This window comes from Aristolochia californica, unplaced genomic scaffold (assembly GCF_029961685.1).
Source record: "Aristolochia californica isolate CCGP_79_NKW_82.1479 unplaced genomic scaffold, dmAriCali1.0.hap1 SCAF_6, whole genome shotgun sequence".
Classification (NCBI taxonomy): domain Eukaryota; kingdom Viridiplantae; phylum Streptophyta; class Magnoliopsida; order Piperales; family Aristolochiaceae; genus Aristolochia; species Aristolochia californica.
In genome coordinates, this window is record NW_027182257.1 from 42,912,501 (window position 1) to 42,927,949 (window position 15,449).

Consider the following 15,449-nt stretch of genomic DNA (forward strand, 5'->3'; position numbering starts at 1 on the left):
GCCCGATTATTTAGTAATATTTATAGAAATATCATGCAAATTTGAATGTACTACCAAGAATCAATATACATTATTATTTTTCGCATGTCATATGAAAGTTGCATAAAAAAAATTCAAACTTAACTTTGTCAACTTGCATGAGTTAATTTTTGTTTTCGTAAGACATCCCAACATAACTTATATGGTGTTTTATTACTGCTCTTAAATGGGATAGATTGAGTACTAGCAATTATACATGTTGAAAGTAGAGCTTCTCCCCACAATTTTTAGGTATGTAAGGTCTCACAAGATAAATCAAGAGGAGGAAGAAGAAGGGGGAAGGTTGGTAAATAGGTTATCAAATTTACAAGCTTAATTTGAATTTTACCGTACCACAATCAAACCAATGACATATAAGAAAATTTAATTCCAAATTCTATCAATCAACTCTACATAGAATTTTACAGTGGTTCACAATAAATATTTTAGATTGTTACTCCATTCCTAGAGAGCCCTTGCTATGAAATTAAACTATCTACTAAAACTCAGCCAAATCGCATCTACAACCAAAAAGCAACCGGGTTTACAACATCAACTTAACACTTGGGACTTACAACTAAAAACTACTTGGTTCAAGCACCTAGACCCATTTAAGGGATTTCAAACAACTCTCAGTTTATACAAGTTTTGATTAGTTTACAAATGCAAAAGATATTTGTTTAGCTAGTTAAAACACAATAGAGCCTCTTGATAGGCAGATATTATAATCAAAATCAAAAGCATGATTGCACCCAATCCTAAGGTGAATTTACCAACAAGTATGCAGCTATAATTATGAATAGAACTTAAAAATAAATGCATTCAAAAACTCTGTTTAAGCTGACTATATAGGAAGTTTTGTGAATCAAACAATCAATGTGAAAATCAAGGCTTATTATGATGTAAAAATAGGTGATCAAACTTCCCCGAATCAAAAACCAATTATTCTGAATTGATATTAAAGTCAGCGCATAGAAATACTTGAGTTTGAATGAAAAACTTTGTCATAAACACCTCTTCTTGATTTCTCAATGGCACTAAAATTTGTAAATTACTCTGGGAGCATTTGGGATACTTGGAATTTGGGTAGACAAGGATATCTCAAGGTTTGGGACGAGTTTGATATACATCGTGCAACTTCCAACGTTCTAAAAACTAGCTACTATAAATTGATAAGAATATTTTAGGACATACAAACGATTTTCAAAACCATATTTTATAAGTTTAGTCAAATATTTTGGAGTCCTTCATTCATTTACTTTAGGCATATATCATGCTTAGAACCTAAGTGGTATACATTATAAAATAATATGATTGATCATTCATTTAGCCGCATGGTCAATCATCTTATATGTAGCAAAAACCTCAGCATAAAACATGATCGATCAATGTCTATAGGAATAGCATATTAGATAGAATACTATTAGACAAACTTATATTGTATGACCTGTCAACCTCCTTGGACATGATTGATCATGTAGAGTTACAAAGTATGATCGAACAACCTCTATCATGCAAGTGTATAAAGCATGATCAATCAATACCGTAACCTCATGCCCAACCATTTTATTGTTGCAAAGTTGGCAAATGAGTTTATCAATGGTATAATCGATCATAAAGCTATAGAAACTCAAAATATAGTAGTCGGGGGAAGATTGATAGATGATTGAAAATGTCGAATTGATTAATTAACCACCTTATGCACATTTTTGTAGAACAGTATTTAGATAATTAGTTGGGATTTGCTACTAATTGAACAATAGACATCAGTAACCAGCCCATCTAATATGGCAGAATTCTGAAACTACCCAGATTTTAATTACAAAAACAAGAGCGAATTCAGAATCTAAATGGATTAAAATGTAACTAAGATTTGAAAATATGGTCACCTTAAGATTGTTATGGGAGAAATCACCCTTTTCAACCATAAGATGTTTGGGTTGAAAAGGGTGGGTAACAAATCCAACTTTACATCTCATGCAGTGACAGGAAACCAAAAGGCTAAAAACAGAAATCACTGGATTTAGTTCTTCTGATAAAATACATGTAACTGCTATCAAGATACAACATGCAGTGACACAAAACTAAGTTTCAAAACTGAGATCACTGATTCATGTTTTTAGAGACATCAGGGGGCTATTGGATAACCTCCTACTAACAGAACACATTATTTGCAAGAAAAAACAGAGAAACGGAAGTAGATTATTTACTCTGCAACCTCTCACCTGCCCACTGATTTTTCATCATAATCGCATCATCGGCATTATCAACTCATAGTCACCACTGAAGATCACCCGAAGTATTATCCTTTGGTTTACAGGCCCTTATCAACAGCCAGTAGTGAAGATCAAAGCAACAGTATCAGATGCTATGATTACCATAGAGACCCAGGATCTTGTCAATTATGACTTTGATGAAACCCTCTTAGCCTCAACTCCTTTTGGTATAGCAACCTTTGAGCTACAAAATTTTATTGATTGGGAAGACCGTTTACATCTGCTGACACATGATCATTTCCACTAGTTTCTCTCTCCTCAACTGTACCAACATCCGCTTGAGTTACAGCACCAGCCACATCTTCCTCAGTCTGAGATTTTACTTCAATTTTTCGGATGGTGAGAAGCTCCTGTCTTCCATGGGAAGAAACATCCTCAACCAAGGGAACATATTTCCCTTCAATAAACCCCATCGGATTCAGAGTACTCATGAAACGATATGTGACTCCCTGCTTTGGCTGCAGGTTCCTTGCTAAGTTGGTTTTAGAGATGGAAATCTTGCTCTCAATGAGCTTATCTTTGAGGTCTTTTCTTGCCAATGGAGTGAACTGGTGATCCAATGATCGGGCAGCAGCTAACCAAGCAAGGACAATAACAAGTAATATGCCTCCAAGATATGGTGTTGAGTTTGAAAGAGATCCAAATGTTAAAATGAGAAATTGTTGTATCAAGGCACCCCCAGATTTTCCTAAAGGATTGCACACAACATCAATTGCAGCTTTGCCTTTAACCTAGCAAAGAAAGTGTTGATCCATTAGCTAGATAAGCTAGAATAGCACATCTCACACCTACCAACCTTCAAAGATTCAGCAGTTAGACATCAAAGTGTAAAGAATTAGACCTTAATAAATCAAAATGCCTAAAAAGATATAAGAATCTCCTATCTGACATGAAGAGTTCCTAAGCATTGATCAGGTGTATATGTTGCAGGGGACTGTAAAAATTATTGGGACGCCAATATGACTACATAATTATCAATCAAGTTTGGAGTTTAGCTGCTATCTGCAATGATGAAAACCTATGCAGATGTAAATCAAACATGTAATTTAGACAGGGGAAAACTTTTATTAGAGTTAGTGTACCACCGTGATGCATGACATGTCAGACTATGTTATGCCATGTTAGGTCATAATGCCAGCTTATGTGCTACTTTTATACATATCACTGCTTTTTTTTCTCTCTATTTGAGAAACATATACATATCACTAGTTCCTTGTCTATGACCTTAAAAAGAACAAATAAAATGATAAAAAATGATGGGTTTAACTGAGAGGTACCTTGGTATCTTCATCTAGAGGGATGTAAGCCATCTCTTTGCAGGGATCAAATAGGCTGTACTTGGCACTCTTGCTGAATATGTTCTGAATTGCCCCCACATAAACTGCTGCAAGAAGTGGAGTTAACCCTAGCTTTGCCAGCAGTGGAGCCAGAGGATCACTAAATAGTACAAGAGAGAAAAATCCAACTCCAGTAATTAGCAAAACTGTTGGTGTGATGGCAGCAGCTACACCCCATCCATATTTACGAAAGATGACTCGACTCAGCAGCATCATGATGAATGTAGCAATTCCAGTGCAGGTTGAGAAGTCACCCATAAATGAAGAATATTCATTTGGGCTGGGGAACTGCCAGAAGCAAATTCTTTTTTGAATCAGAAAGAAAGTTTTTCAGCTTTATAAAAACAGCATATGAAGTTCAACTGGACAAATTTGAACATAATTCCAAAAAAGCTAGGAAAAAGATGGACGCAAAGAACTTAAAATCCCCATACAAATTCAATTGTGGGTGTATTGAATGGGCAAGACAGAGAGAGAAAAAGTGAGACAAGAGTTTTGTCATGTCTCCCAGCCTAGAAAATGGCAAAAATTTAGTTGGCAACATGGCTATCATATTAATGCTATTGTTTTAGCTTAGCATAACAAGTCTTTGGTCAATAACACAGGTTGCCAATCTGGAATAAGGAAAAACCTGTAGATTATTCAGATACAAAGTAAAAAATATAGCATCAAATTACCTGTGCCTTAAGCTTGGATTTCCATGTGACTTCAACAAGGTTGATACTGATTCCATAAGCCACCACTAATGTGGCAAGATCTCTAACATATCTTGAAGATAACAAGAACTTCATGCTTTCCATCATTGTCATCTTTGCCTTCTCCTGCAACATACAGAATAAGAGGCCAATGTAAACTAGAAGCCATAAAGGACAACATGAAGTTGTAATCAGACTAATAGTCCAGTTGTAACTAGCTTGAGCTCAAGGTCCAACTTGACTCAAGCATTCACTGTATGGAGCTTTACAAGATTTTATCCATGTTAAGGGATTCAGACCCGGACATGATCCTCAGCACATTCAAAATTATAATTGATCTACCTTCTTCTTACGACCTTCAGGCTTGGGAATTGATGGATCACTCAGAACAAACTTGTTTACTGCCCAGTAGATAACACAAATTAAAAGGCCTAGCAGCACGACAATGGTCATCATCCCTTTCAAAGAGAGTGCCCAGCCATCCACCCCCGCACCCAGATTTTTGCGCAAGTTAGAGAAGTACTTTACAGTACGGCCTGAGAAAACAAGAGCGACATTTGCTCCAAGACCAAATAACGGGTAGAACTGTGATGCTTCATCTACAGTAGTAATCTACAAAGGGAAAACCACAAAAAGAAGTTAATCTTTTTTTTTTTTTTTTTTTTAACGATGAAAAAGAAGAAGAAGTTAATCTTGTATAACTCCAATCTATTTCAAAGCTGCTTAATAAACAAATCATTGACATGGACAATACAAAGGTTCACATGTCAATATAAAATGCATCAAATGAATCAAAATACAATGAGTAGGATTTCAATACTAAGTAAGACAAATTATAATACAATGTTGAAAACATCCAAGCTCAACATTGCTAAACATGAGAATAAAAAAGGTAATAACATCCACAGGATAAGAAACAGAACTTGGTAATAAGCCCATTAAGGAAGGAATAGTTTGTCCTCCAAACAACCATAAATTGATGAAGCTAATTGACTAACACTGCAACATGATTGGGGGGAAAGTTTAGATAACAACTTTACAACAGGGCTACAGGATGAGTAACATTTGAGTCTTCAGGTAACTATACCACCAGAGGGTTTTGCAGCTACTTTTCAGGATCTTGTTCACAGGATCTGAGGATAAATGTATTTTCTTTCGTGAAACAAAGGAAATTTTACAGTGATCACCTTATTAACACACCCACAGTGAAGTTTGTACTGACTGGAGTCGATTAAACATTTAGTGATTCTAAGCAATAGGCAATAATTCAGAGGTGGTACATGAATAGTAGACACAAGCACAATAACTGAGGAAAATAATTTCCATAGCTATAACTAAGCCAAAAGAGCACGATAAATGCCATAATTAAGTTAAAGGTGATAAATAATTATCTGAAACAACTAAAGATATGTATAATACTGAATAAAACTGAGGCTCACCGATCAAAACACCAACCAAAATCATACCCAACGATGAGATAAAAATAACGAATAAAAAGCTCTTGTCAGTACCAAAGTCACCATTCACCTGGTTAGCAAAACCCCAGAAAAGCAGAGACACCACAACACTTCCCCAGAGCTCGGACATGACATAAAAGAGACAAAAACTCCATATCCTCAGAATCGCAATCGGCCCAAGGAAGCTGGGGCCGAGAATTTCCAACAGCCGGTCCGCCAGACCGATCGGGTGAATCAGATCTCTACACGGATACAGAACAAACGCAAACGCCCCAAAAAATGCAATAAAAGGGAACATACACGAATAGAAAAGCATCTCCTTGGAGAGAACATTGGACAGCTTCGTGTACAGGAGCATGAATCCTATAGCCATGGGCAAATTGACCCACGTCTTCAAGAAAGGGATAATCTCTGCGCTGCTACCCTTAGCCGTGATAACAAGAACATCTTTAGTGTCTCGGAGAATAGTATAGTTAAAAAGAATGCAGAAAAACATGAGACCAAGGGGAACCACTTTCTTAAAGGTATTAACTTCCACGCCCAAGATTTTGGCGGGAATTGGTTTGGAAGCAGAAATTTCTGCTGCAGAAGACGACCCAGAATTGCAAACCGGGTGTAACCGGCGTTTCAATGAAATGGGATTCAGCCTTCGGAAAGAGGACACAGAAGAAGGGGGAGCTGACAACGGATTGAATTTGGGAGCAAGAAACCCGACATGGGCTCGATTCAAGCGAGGTGTCAGATACCTCTTGCATAAAGGAAGGTGGAGAGAAGGAGGGGAGGTGCGGAGAAGAGCTTCCATGAAGAGTTTGAAATCGTCGGTAAAGACTCAGAAAACGAAAGACAAGTACCCCAAAATCCGTAAGAATCGAGCACAATTGCAAGAGAACTCCGACTGAGATTATCTGCAGGTAGAACGGAGAACACGAGAACACAGAAGTGACAAAAGGAGGAGAGAAAAATATCTGTGACTGTGAAGTGGGAAGAGCGACACTTCATGTTTCTTTCTAACAAACAGGCAGAAGACTGTAAAAACAGAATAAATTAATTCAAAAGCGCCTTATTCGAGGACATGTGGTACCGAATTATATCTCAGCTTGATCTTCCTAGAATAAGGACAGGATTTTGAGCATTATTAGCACCAGAGAGTGCCAGACATGAATAAAAATCCATGTTCATAAATCATAAGCGATATGACTGTCACTGACTCTCTGCTCTATCCAATTATTTCTTACTTTTTTTATTTTTATTTTGAAGTTTCACGAAGAGAAAATTAAACTTCATTAAAGAGTGAAAATAACTTATTAATAAACTCGGATAATAATATTAAAATGTAATATTCACATACTTGCGTCTGCCGGGAGTCGAACCCGGGTCTATTGCTTGGAAGGCAATTATCCTAACCGTTGGACTACAAACGCGGATGTGAATGTAACTGAAGAAGTAAAAATAACACAGTTTTTCTCTGCTTCTTTTATGGCAGATGTAGATTCTCTATTGCCTTCTCTTTATCATGGGTTCATTAATACAAGTTTATAAGACACTCAGTTATCCACTTTCAAAAGTTTCCTTGACTCTGGGTGTTTTCTGTTTTTCTACTTTTCTTTGAATGATTTCTGCGTTCTGCTACTGTTGCACATATGTCTCTGTGTTGGCTATTTACAAATCTTTCACCTTGCTTCACATTCTTTTATGGCAGATGTAGATTCTCTATTGCCTTCTCTTTATCATGGGTTCATTAATACAAGTTTATAAGACACTCAGTTATCCACTTTCAAAAGTTTCCTTGACTCTGGGTGTTTTCTGTTTTTCTACTTTTCTTTGAATGATTTCTGTGTTCTGCTACTGTTGCACATATGTCTCTGTGTTGGCTATTTACAAATCTTTCACCTTGCTTCACATTCTTTTATGGTCAGAGTTTTGTTATAGTATGGTTTTGTCCCTTTTAATGTGGATGACTACTTTTGGAGGGTTGAGGTACTCACTTTGATACAGAGGATTGAATTCTAAGCTAGTCATTTGTTACGAATTCTCATTCAGTTCAGCTCTCTTGATCAGTTCCTGTGATCAGTTTTGGAAAATAATCTCTTTGGAACAGTTGAACTGGCAAGGATTGAATTCCTTCAAGGCTCATGAGGGCTAGCAACTTTGAGAAGATTTAAGTCAGCTACAAGTTTTAAAAGTTGATGATATGCTGCCAATTGGGTGGAACTCCAACTTGGAGAGGAAAAACTTGCAGTTGGGTCACACATGGCCTGGAGTTGAATGAGAATCACCCATGGCCTGTGTTCTCATTGAATTATGGTGGATCTGATTCAATTGGGAGGAGATGATTAAGTCGAAAGAGGGCGAGTTTGACAGAGAGGTGAAGTGGTGGTTGCAGGGGTGTTTTTGCTGCTACTGTCCCACAATTTATCCGAAAATTGAGAAAGTTAAATTTAAAAAAATTCCCTGGTTTGTATCTTGGAGTTATCTCTAATCAGTTCTAGAATTAATTATTTCAATTGGGAAGAAATTTTTGAAAATAAAATCTACGAACTAAAAGGCCAAGCCTTAATTTGATCAGTTTCATCTTTGATGTCAAATGGAATAAGTAAGATCTTCAAACAAGATCCCATGGAGTTAATATTTTCTTTTAGGATCCTTGATGTCTTTGGAATTTCTAAAAGACATCCATTACTGCAACTATGTAATTTTTTTCAGGAAGCTATCAGGCAAATTGAGTTCTTGTGGCAGGAAAGAATATTTTCTTGCAACAAACACCTCATTTGGGTCTTTTGAGCCTTCTTATTCTGTCTTGGCATTTTAAGATGTTGCCTACTAGCATTGCATATAAAGCACCAAAATTAACCCTCGACCATATATCCCCATTTTTGCTGCATTTTGGATACATTGTTGGAGTTTTCTCTAGTATATGGCATTTAATATTAGGAATTAGACGCCCTAATTCCAAGCTAACGAGAGCAATAACAATAAACGCAGAAGAAGGAAAAAACAAGCACGAGAGACTATGTCTTGTCTTCTGCCGTAAAAGTAATCCACTATGAAGATGAAATAGTTTACATGAGAAATCACACACATTCACAGGTGTTTTTCTCTAACCTCTCTCAGACTGCAACTCAAGATCCTTCTCCGTGATGATAAAACCCTAATAGGGGCACCCCCAAATATAAAAGAAAAATTAGGGCAACCGTAATACAAGAGTAGAATCCCCAAATTACTCTTATTGAAACAACAGTCAATATATTGTGGACCTTTCGGGGGCTCCCCGCCCCCTTTCCAATCCCCACGACGACCTTACCGTGAAGGGTGATTCGCGTACCAATTCAGCGTAAGGCGTTGATTAGGCTCCACAACTTAGCAGTTAATTATTAACTTTTTCTTTACTGGCACTGTCATTTTTCTTCTTTCAAATTTTCTATTGCATCTTGATTTATTTTTCTCTTTATATCCTCTATTTTGAACTTCAAACAACTTATAATTTGAAAAAGGCTTATGGCAGAGATGTTAGAGTTTGCTATCTAACTACCCTAATTCTTGATCTCTTCAATCAATGTGCTGCAACACATGAAGCCAGTTTATAGGTAAACATACTATTTTGTTATTAATGTTTCAGGCAAATTCACTATATCGTGGTTCTGAGGAGACCGATTGCTCTGTAGATTTTAGCATCAAATTTTGTTGCTTTCCAGCTTTTTCTTTTTTCCTGTATTTATTTATTTATTTTTGGGTAAGGGGTATTAAAAACTCTAGTCTCACATACAATTAAAATTAAAATTAACTAATTAACATTCTAATTAGGATTTATTCACACTAAGCGTCTTGATGCTTCTTATTTCAAAAGAAAAAAAAAAAGAAAAGTATCTGGCTACTACCTGCATATTGTGATGAAAGTGGTAAGAACATGGGTGAAACAGATGCTGAGGGTGATATCTTCCATACATACAGCTTTGTTAATTTTATAATCGCAAATTGTGATATGCGAACTATCGTATCAACATATCCAATATCCTGGATGATCTCATATGGTCTGTTTGACTTAAGAGTTTGGTTGAAATCAGGTCATGTCTAGCCTGAGAAGGATAGTTTGATCCAAGCTTGTGCAATTTCCCCTAGCATCACTTCAAAGCTTAAACTGGTTAATCTTTTCTTTCTTTAAAAGATGAAATCCTTTACGTAAGAAAGGATGGGCAATTCTATGAAGTTGCAGGAACTTTCCTCAATTTGTTACTCTAGGTTCTTGACTGGATGGATCTTCAGGAAGATTCAAAGAGTCATATTATTGGGAGTACCTACTTGCCTTTGAAGAATTGATTTTTACATACTTGATGCATTTTTTAAAGAAATAGTACTGAATAGGTAGTTGTCTACTGTGGCTTGTGATGAGTCTCTATCTGTGACTGATGGAGCATGAATAACCAGACTTCCATGAGTTGCTCTAGTTATGTTTCATAAGGAAAAAAAGTGCGAATGAATAACCAGACTATGGCATCATAACTGTGTATTTTAATACTCTGTTTGTGTATTCTATTTCTTTGGATGTGTATTTGCCCGCTGTGAGGGTTTGTATCCAGTACGTGTATTTGCCCGCTGTGAAGGTTTGTATTCGGTACGTAGACTGAATAGAACAACAACTTTGTGGTTGTGTATGCAAATTTTTATTCAACATTTTTTCCTCCATTTGTTATAATACATATCCATTTACTGACACTTTGTATCCGATATTGGAGTCGATGAGGCTTGCTTGTCATTAAATAGTTGCCTAGGCATTGGTACTTCATCTTTTATTGCAGAAATGCGTGTACCTGGCATGGTTTTGTGCACGAAAGCAAATGCTTCTGCATTTATCCATAAATTACCCACAGAAATGGGCAAGTCTTACTGTGTGACGAACAGATAGGAGAAGATTGTAACAACAGTAATTTGGGAGAAGATTACAGATGGTATATTTGGAATTTTTTTCTTTTTCTGCTAGACAGTGGGACCATATCTTCATATATAGCTCATGTTTCATCTACTGGGGTTTTAGAGACTTTGGATGAGTGATTATCATTAATATTTTTGGAGGGTTCATTTGAGACTAACCTTGGACTACTGAAAGCAGTATGATGTCTCAAACCCTGACAGCCTTTTAAAGGTTAATATGGAATACACTTCTTGCTTTCTTGGAAGTATATAACACAAAAACCAGATTCTACTGGAAGGTGGTCTGTACAAATTTACTGAGACTCTGGACCAAGGAAAAAGGTAAAACAAATGTTAAATGACACAAGACCATTATTTGCAGGTTGATCAAGGAAGTGACCCCCCAGAAAGTAAAAGCTGAAGCAACGGAAAAGAGGGATTATTTGCATATCAGCCCTAAAAGGTGATGGATTACATGACTTCTGCAAAGCAGTTCAACAAAACTGAAGATATGAATTAAATGTCTTTTCATGAATCTAATTATCTTTTGTATGGGTTGAAACTTTGAGATCTTATGAGAAGGGAGAGCTTTTGAAGAGCATACACCAGGTCGGGATGGTATAGAAGAGTTTTAAATTTGCGAATGAAGAGGGTAGTCTGTTTGTGCAGTGAAATTTCATGGGGTCCAGATGATTCTTTCAGTGAATAGTACATACTCCTTTTACAGAGTTATTTCCCATGTGTCTCTCTAACCAAAATCCATATTCATTTTTTGTTTTGTTTTTGCGAGCGTGGGTGGAGAGGTTGGTCTTCATGATCGCTGAAACAGTGGATCATGGCCAAGCGATTAAGCTTGCTTTTAATGGAACTTGATGTTCTTTGTGTTTTTAGTTTTAGAGACTGACCATTGTTTGTTGTATGTTTTAGGAATATGGAGAGACTGGCACTCTGGTTAGAGCACATGCCTCTTCCACTTGCAAGATTGATCAGGCCTTTGAGGCAACTCTGTAAATCCTAGTTCAGGCAAAGCTGCACACCACTGCTGTGTAAAGATTTCAGGCTTTGATTGCTCTGCCCACATGTTTGATCTTCCCCTTCAAAATGCGTCTGAAAATTATTCTTAATTTTTTTCCAAAAATATTTTGAACACAATTAATTAAACATATTAAAATTCAGTTAATTGATTAAATCGTGGAAAATCCTTCAGTTAATTCTACAAAATGCCCTTCCACATCATAGTCAACTTCTGAATAATTTAGTTATATTTATTTCGAGACAAAGCTTTAATGGAGATTAAAGATCAGTGCTGGTACACGAAGAGTTTTAATTCAAATTGATGTTTTTCAGGCCGTCAACGGAAAACAAATAATGCTCATAAATGGGTTTCATTAAATAGATCCAATCTTTCAGTTTTCCATTTTTCAAAAAAGAAAAAGGAAAAAAAAAAAAAAAAAAGGAAAGAACTAAGAAGAGCGATTCACCTAATTCTTCATCGCTTTCCAGTCTCTTGAAACACGGCCATGGACTACTTTCTGGCTGTCTTATACGTAGAGGTCCCCGCATGCAAAATAAAAAAAAGAAAGAACCTACGAAGAAAAACGGAGAGAAGCAACAAGTTAGATCAGCCTCTCACTGCGTTTTTCTACAGCTTTGTTGAACAGAAAGACGACCATGAACTGGTAGGGAGAGAGATCGAAGCCGTTCAAGCTGTGGAAGAGCGCAAAGAGAGCTACTCGTGGAGACACCCCACCAGCAGCCGCGATCGGAACATGGATCAGAGAGGAGAAAATTGCTGAGAAATGGAGAGAGGAAAGGTATTCATAGAGAGGAACAGAGCAGTTTTCTGAGAATTTTTGTTCCTTACAAAGAGGATAATTTGGGTTAGGGTGGTTGGTCAGTGTGCTGCTATCTTCCCCAAAGCCCTCCCGGCTACATCTCTTCTCCTTTGAAGAAACGGCTTCTTTAATCATGAAAAAGGATGGACTGAAAGTAGGTTCCATCCTCCTCAGCTCAAGTAAATTATTAGGATAGAGAATCGAAATAAAGCTTAATATGAGAATTAAAGATCAGCATTACCTGTAGAGGCCTGCTGTCTGATCATTTCTGCTAAATCGTATGCACGGCTTTCATTTCTCCGTTGTTTTCTCCATGAATGGCGGTCTTTGGGGAAGTCGAGATCAGCAAGTCTCTTATAACGACACAGCCATGAATTTTCTGGTTCACGCCTCTAGCTTGATTGGCGTCGCAAATTCATTCTCTAACAAATATCATTTGCTAGAATCCCAGAGAGTAAAAGAATAGGAATAGAAACATGGAATATTGTGATATATAAGTACGTTGGAACTACCCGGACGTTCAGATAATGAAACAAGAAACACAAAGAAGCAAGTTGATCGAGTGTTTGGTTCAGCCTCTCCCTGCGTTTTTCCACAGCTTTGTTGAACGGCAAAAGGACCACGAGCGAGTCGGACGAGAGATGCCGTTCAAGAAAGCTGTGGAAGAGCGCAAAGAGAACCGCTTACGAAGACATCTTACAGCAGCTAGCCACGATCAGAATATGGATCAGAGAAGAGAAAATTGCAGAGCAGAAGACTGTTTTCGGGAGAGAATTGGATTGCATGGACGATGGAGAGAGGAAAGTAAGGTATTTACAGAGAGGGAAGGGAGCAGATTCTGTAACTAATTCCGAGAAGATGGTTCTGTCATAACTGAAAACCCCTAAACTAGCTCTTCCATCTTCCCAATCGTCTGCTCTGTGCTTCCTGCTTGTGCAAGCATGGCGCATAATCTCGTCACTCGTTGGGGTTGGATTCAATTGACTCAAATCCAAGGTTTATCTAAAACGTGGGTTTATTTTCCTATTTATTATTTAAATTAATTTTTTTCGAATATTTAGTTTATTTTGAGTGGACGGATTAGGAACTAACCCTAATCTCGAAAGTCTGATCTCAGTTTACATTCTGAACCTAAGCGCACGTTGTGCATGGCTTTCGTTTTTCCGCACTTCGATCTCATAATGAGTGGCGGCCTTTAGCGAACTGGAGATCCGGAGAACCTTAAAATGACGCAGCCATGATTTTTCTAGGTCTGGGATTTACTAAATAGGCTTTTCACATTCAATGACAAATATCTTCATCTAGATTTCCAGAAAGTAAAAAACACGAAAAGGGGTTCGAGAGTACCCAACAGAAAAATGTTGATATTTACTCACTATTGGCATCTTGAGGTGATGAAACAAGGCAGGAAGAAGAACATAAGAAGCTGTCTTAAACCAGCCTCTCCCTGCGTTTTTCCACAGCTTTGTTGAACGGCAGAAAGATCACGAGCAGGTGATCAGGAGATACGCCGTTCAAGAAAGCTGATGGAAGAGCGCAAAAAGAGTCACTCATGAAGACGCCCACCAGCAGCCACGATCGTGGATCGGAGAAGAGAAAATTGCAGAACAGATGGAAGGATGAGAGGCTTTTATAGAGAGGAAGAAAGCAGTTTTTGTAACTGAAATCCATGTAGAACGTTCGGCCAAAACTGAAAAGCCGGGAACTACCGCTTCCATTTTTCTCTCTTGTTCAGGAACGTCTCTTCCCTGTGTATGGAAACACGATTCATAACTGTATCTCCTTTCCTTGTAACTGCTAAGTATTGGATCATCTATGAACTCTCCTCCGGTCTGTATAAATCTATATGCCATGTTAAGAGAAATAGTATGTTCTAGGGAATTTTACCAAAATACAGGTTTGAAACAACTTATTTATAAAAATAACGAAGATTTTAACTTATTTGCAAAACTAACGAACTTTGACCGGTCCACTGTATATGTGAATAGTCAAAGGCGACACGTAAGCTTTGACTGCTTACGCGTTGCCCCATCATCAGAGCGATACTATAGATAAACACATAGGTTGCCACGTCATTATCATCTGCCATGTCATTACATGATAAAATTTTGAATAAATTTTAAAAAAAATTAAAAATCAAATACATTTTTTATTACCTTATATCTAAAATAAAAAATTATTAAAAATTTTAATAAACAATTAAAAAAATAACTCTTACTTATTTAACACCATTTAATATCAATTAGAATATTTATTAATTAAAAAAAATTATTGTTACACTTTTTATTACTTTATATTTTAAAAAATAAAATAAAATAAGTAAAATAATTAGATTTAAAATATTTATAAAGAAAAAAAATCTTACTCTTAAGTCTTACCCACATATTATCGATTTAAAATATTTAAAAATTAAAAAAATATACAAAAAGTTATTTTAGAAAGGGTAATAAAATCTCTTACAGAAAGACAAACGACTCGTGAGCGGAAAAAGAACGGAGACACAGAGGGACAAAAAGGGTGGTAGATTATCATCTGGGTCTCTTAGATTTTCGAGTTTTAGTCGCTTGTAGGTGGATTCGGTCCAAAAAATCCTAATTCGGTGAATTAAGAGATTTTCCTCACATCCGCATTCTAGTTTTCTCCACTTGCATTTTCCTTTTCGCGTCAACACTCACTCTAGACGAGCGACTCATGAGCGGAAAAAGAACGGAGACACAAAGGGACAAAAAGGGAGGTAGATTATCGTCTGGGTCTCTCAGATTTTCGAGTTTTAGTCGCTTGTAGGTGGATTCGGTCCAAAAAATCCTAATTCTGCGAATTAAGAGATTTTCCTCACATCCGCATTCTAGTTTTCTCCACTTGCATTTTCCTTTTCGTGTCAACACTCACTCTAGACGAGCGACTCATGAGCGGAAAAAGAACGGAG

The 15,449-nt window shown here is 37.0% G+C and overlaps 1 protein-coding gene and 1 non-coding gene across 2 annotated transcripts; both read right to left on the minus strand.

The window, feature by feature from the left end:
- Nucleotides 1-1,898: 1,898 nt before the first annotated feature.
- LOC137933951 (ADP,ATP carrier protein 2, chloroplastic-like) lies at nt 1,899-6,794 on the minus strand. The gene is made up of 5 exons (XM_068778093.1): nt 5,854-6,794; nt 4,669-4,938; nt 4,309-4,452; nt 3,572-3,919; nt 1,899-3,025 (listed from the first exon to the last, which is right to left on the minus strand). The coding sequence occupies exons 1-5, from the start codon at nt 6,583-6,585 to the stop codon at nt 2,489-2,491; spliced, it is 2,031 nt and encodes a 676-aa protein (XP_068634194.1). The 5' UTR covers nt 6,586-6,794; the 3' UTR covers nt 1,899-2,488.
- A 338-nt stretch (nt 6,795-7,132) lies between these two features.
- Nucleotides 7,133-7,204, minus strand: TRNAG-UCC (transfer RNA glycine (anticodon UCC)). The gene has a single exon. It is a non-coding gene; the product is annotated as a tRNA-Gly (tRNA).
- Between the last annotated feature and the right edge of the window lie 8,245 nt (nt 7,205-15,449).

Excerpts from the sequence above, each read along its gene's own strand:
- LOC137933951 (XM_068778093.1), bottom strand. The coding sequence starts at position 6,585 with ATGGAAGCTCTTCTCCGCACCTCCCCTCCTTCTCTCCACCTTCCTTTA. Across the intron at positions 4,453-4,668 it reads CTGAAGGTCGTAAGAAGAAG|GAGAAGGCAAAGATGACAAT; the intron begins GTAGATCAATTA and ends TGTATGTTGCAG. Across the intron at positions 3,026-3,571 it reads CTCTAGATGAAGATACCAAG|GTTAAAGGCAAAGCTGCAAT; the intron begins GTACCTCTCAGT and ends TTTCTTTGCTAG.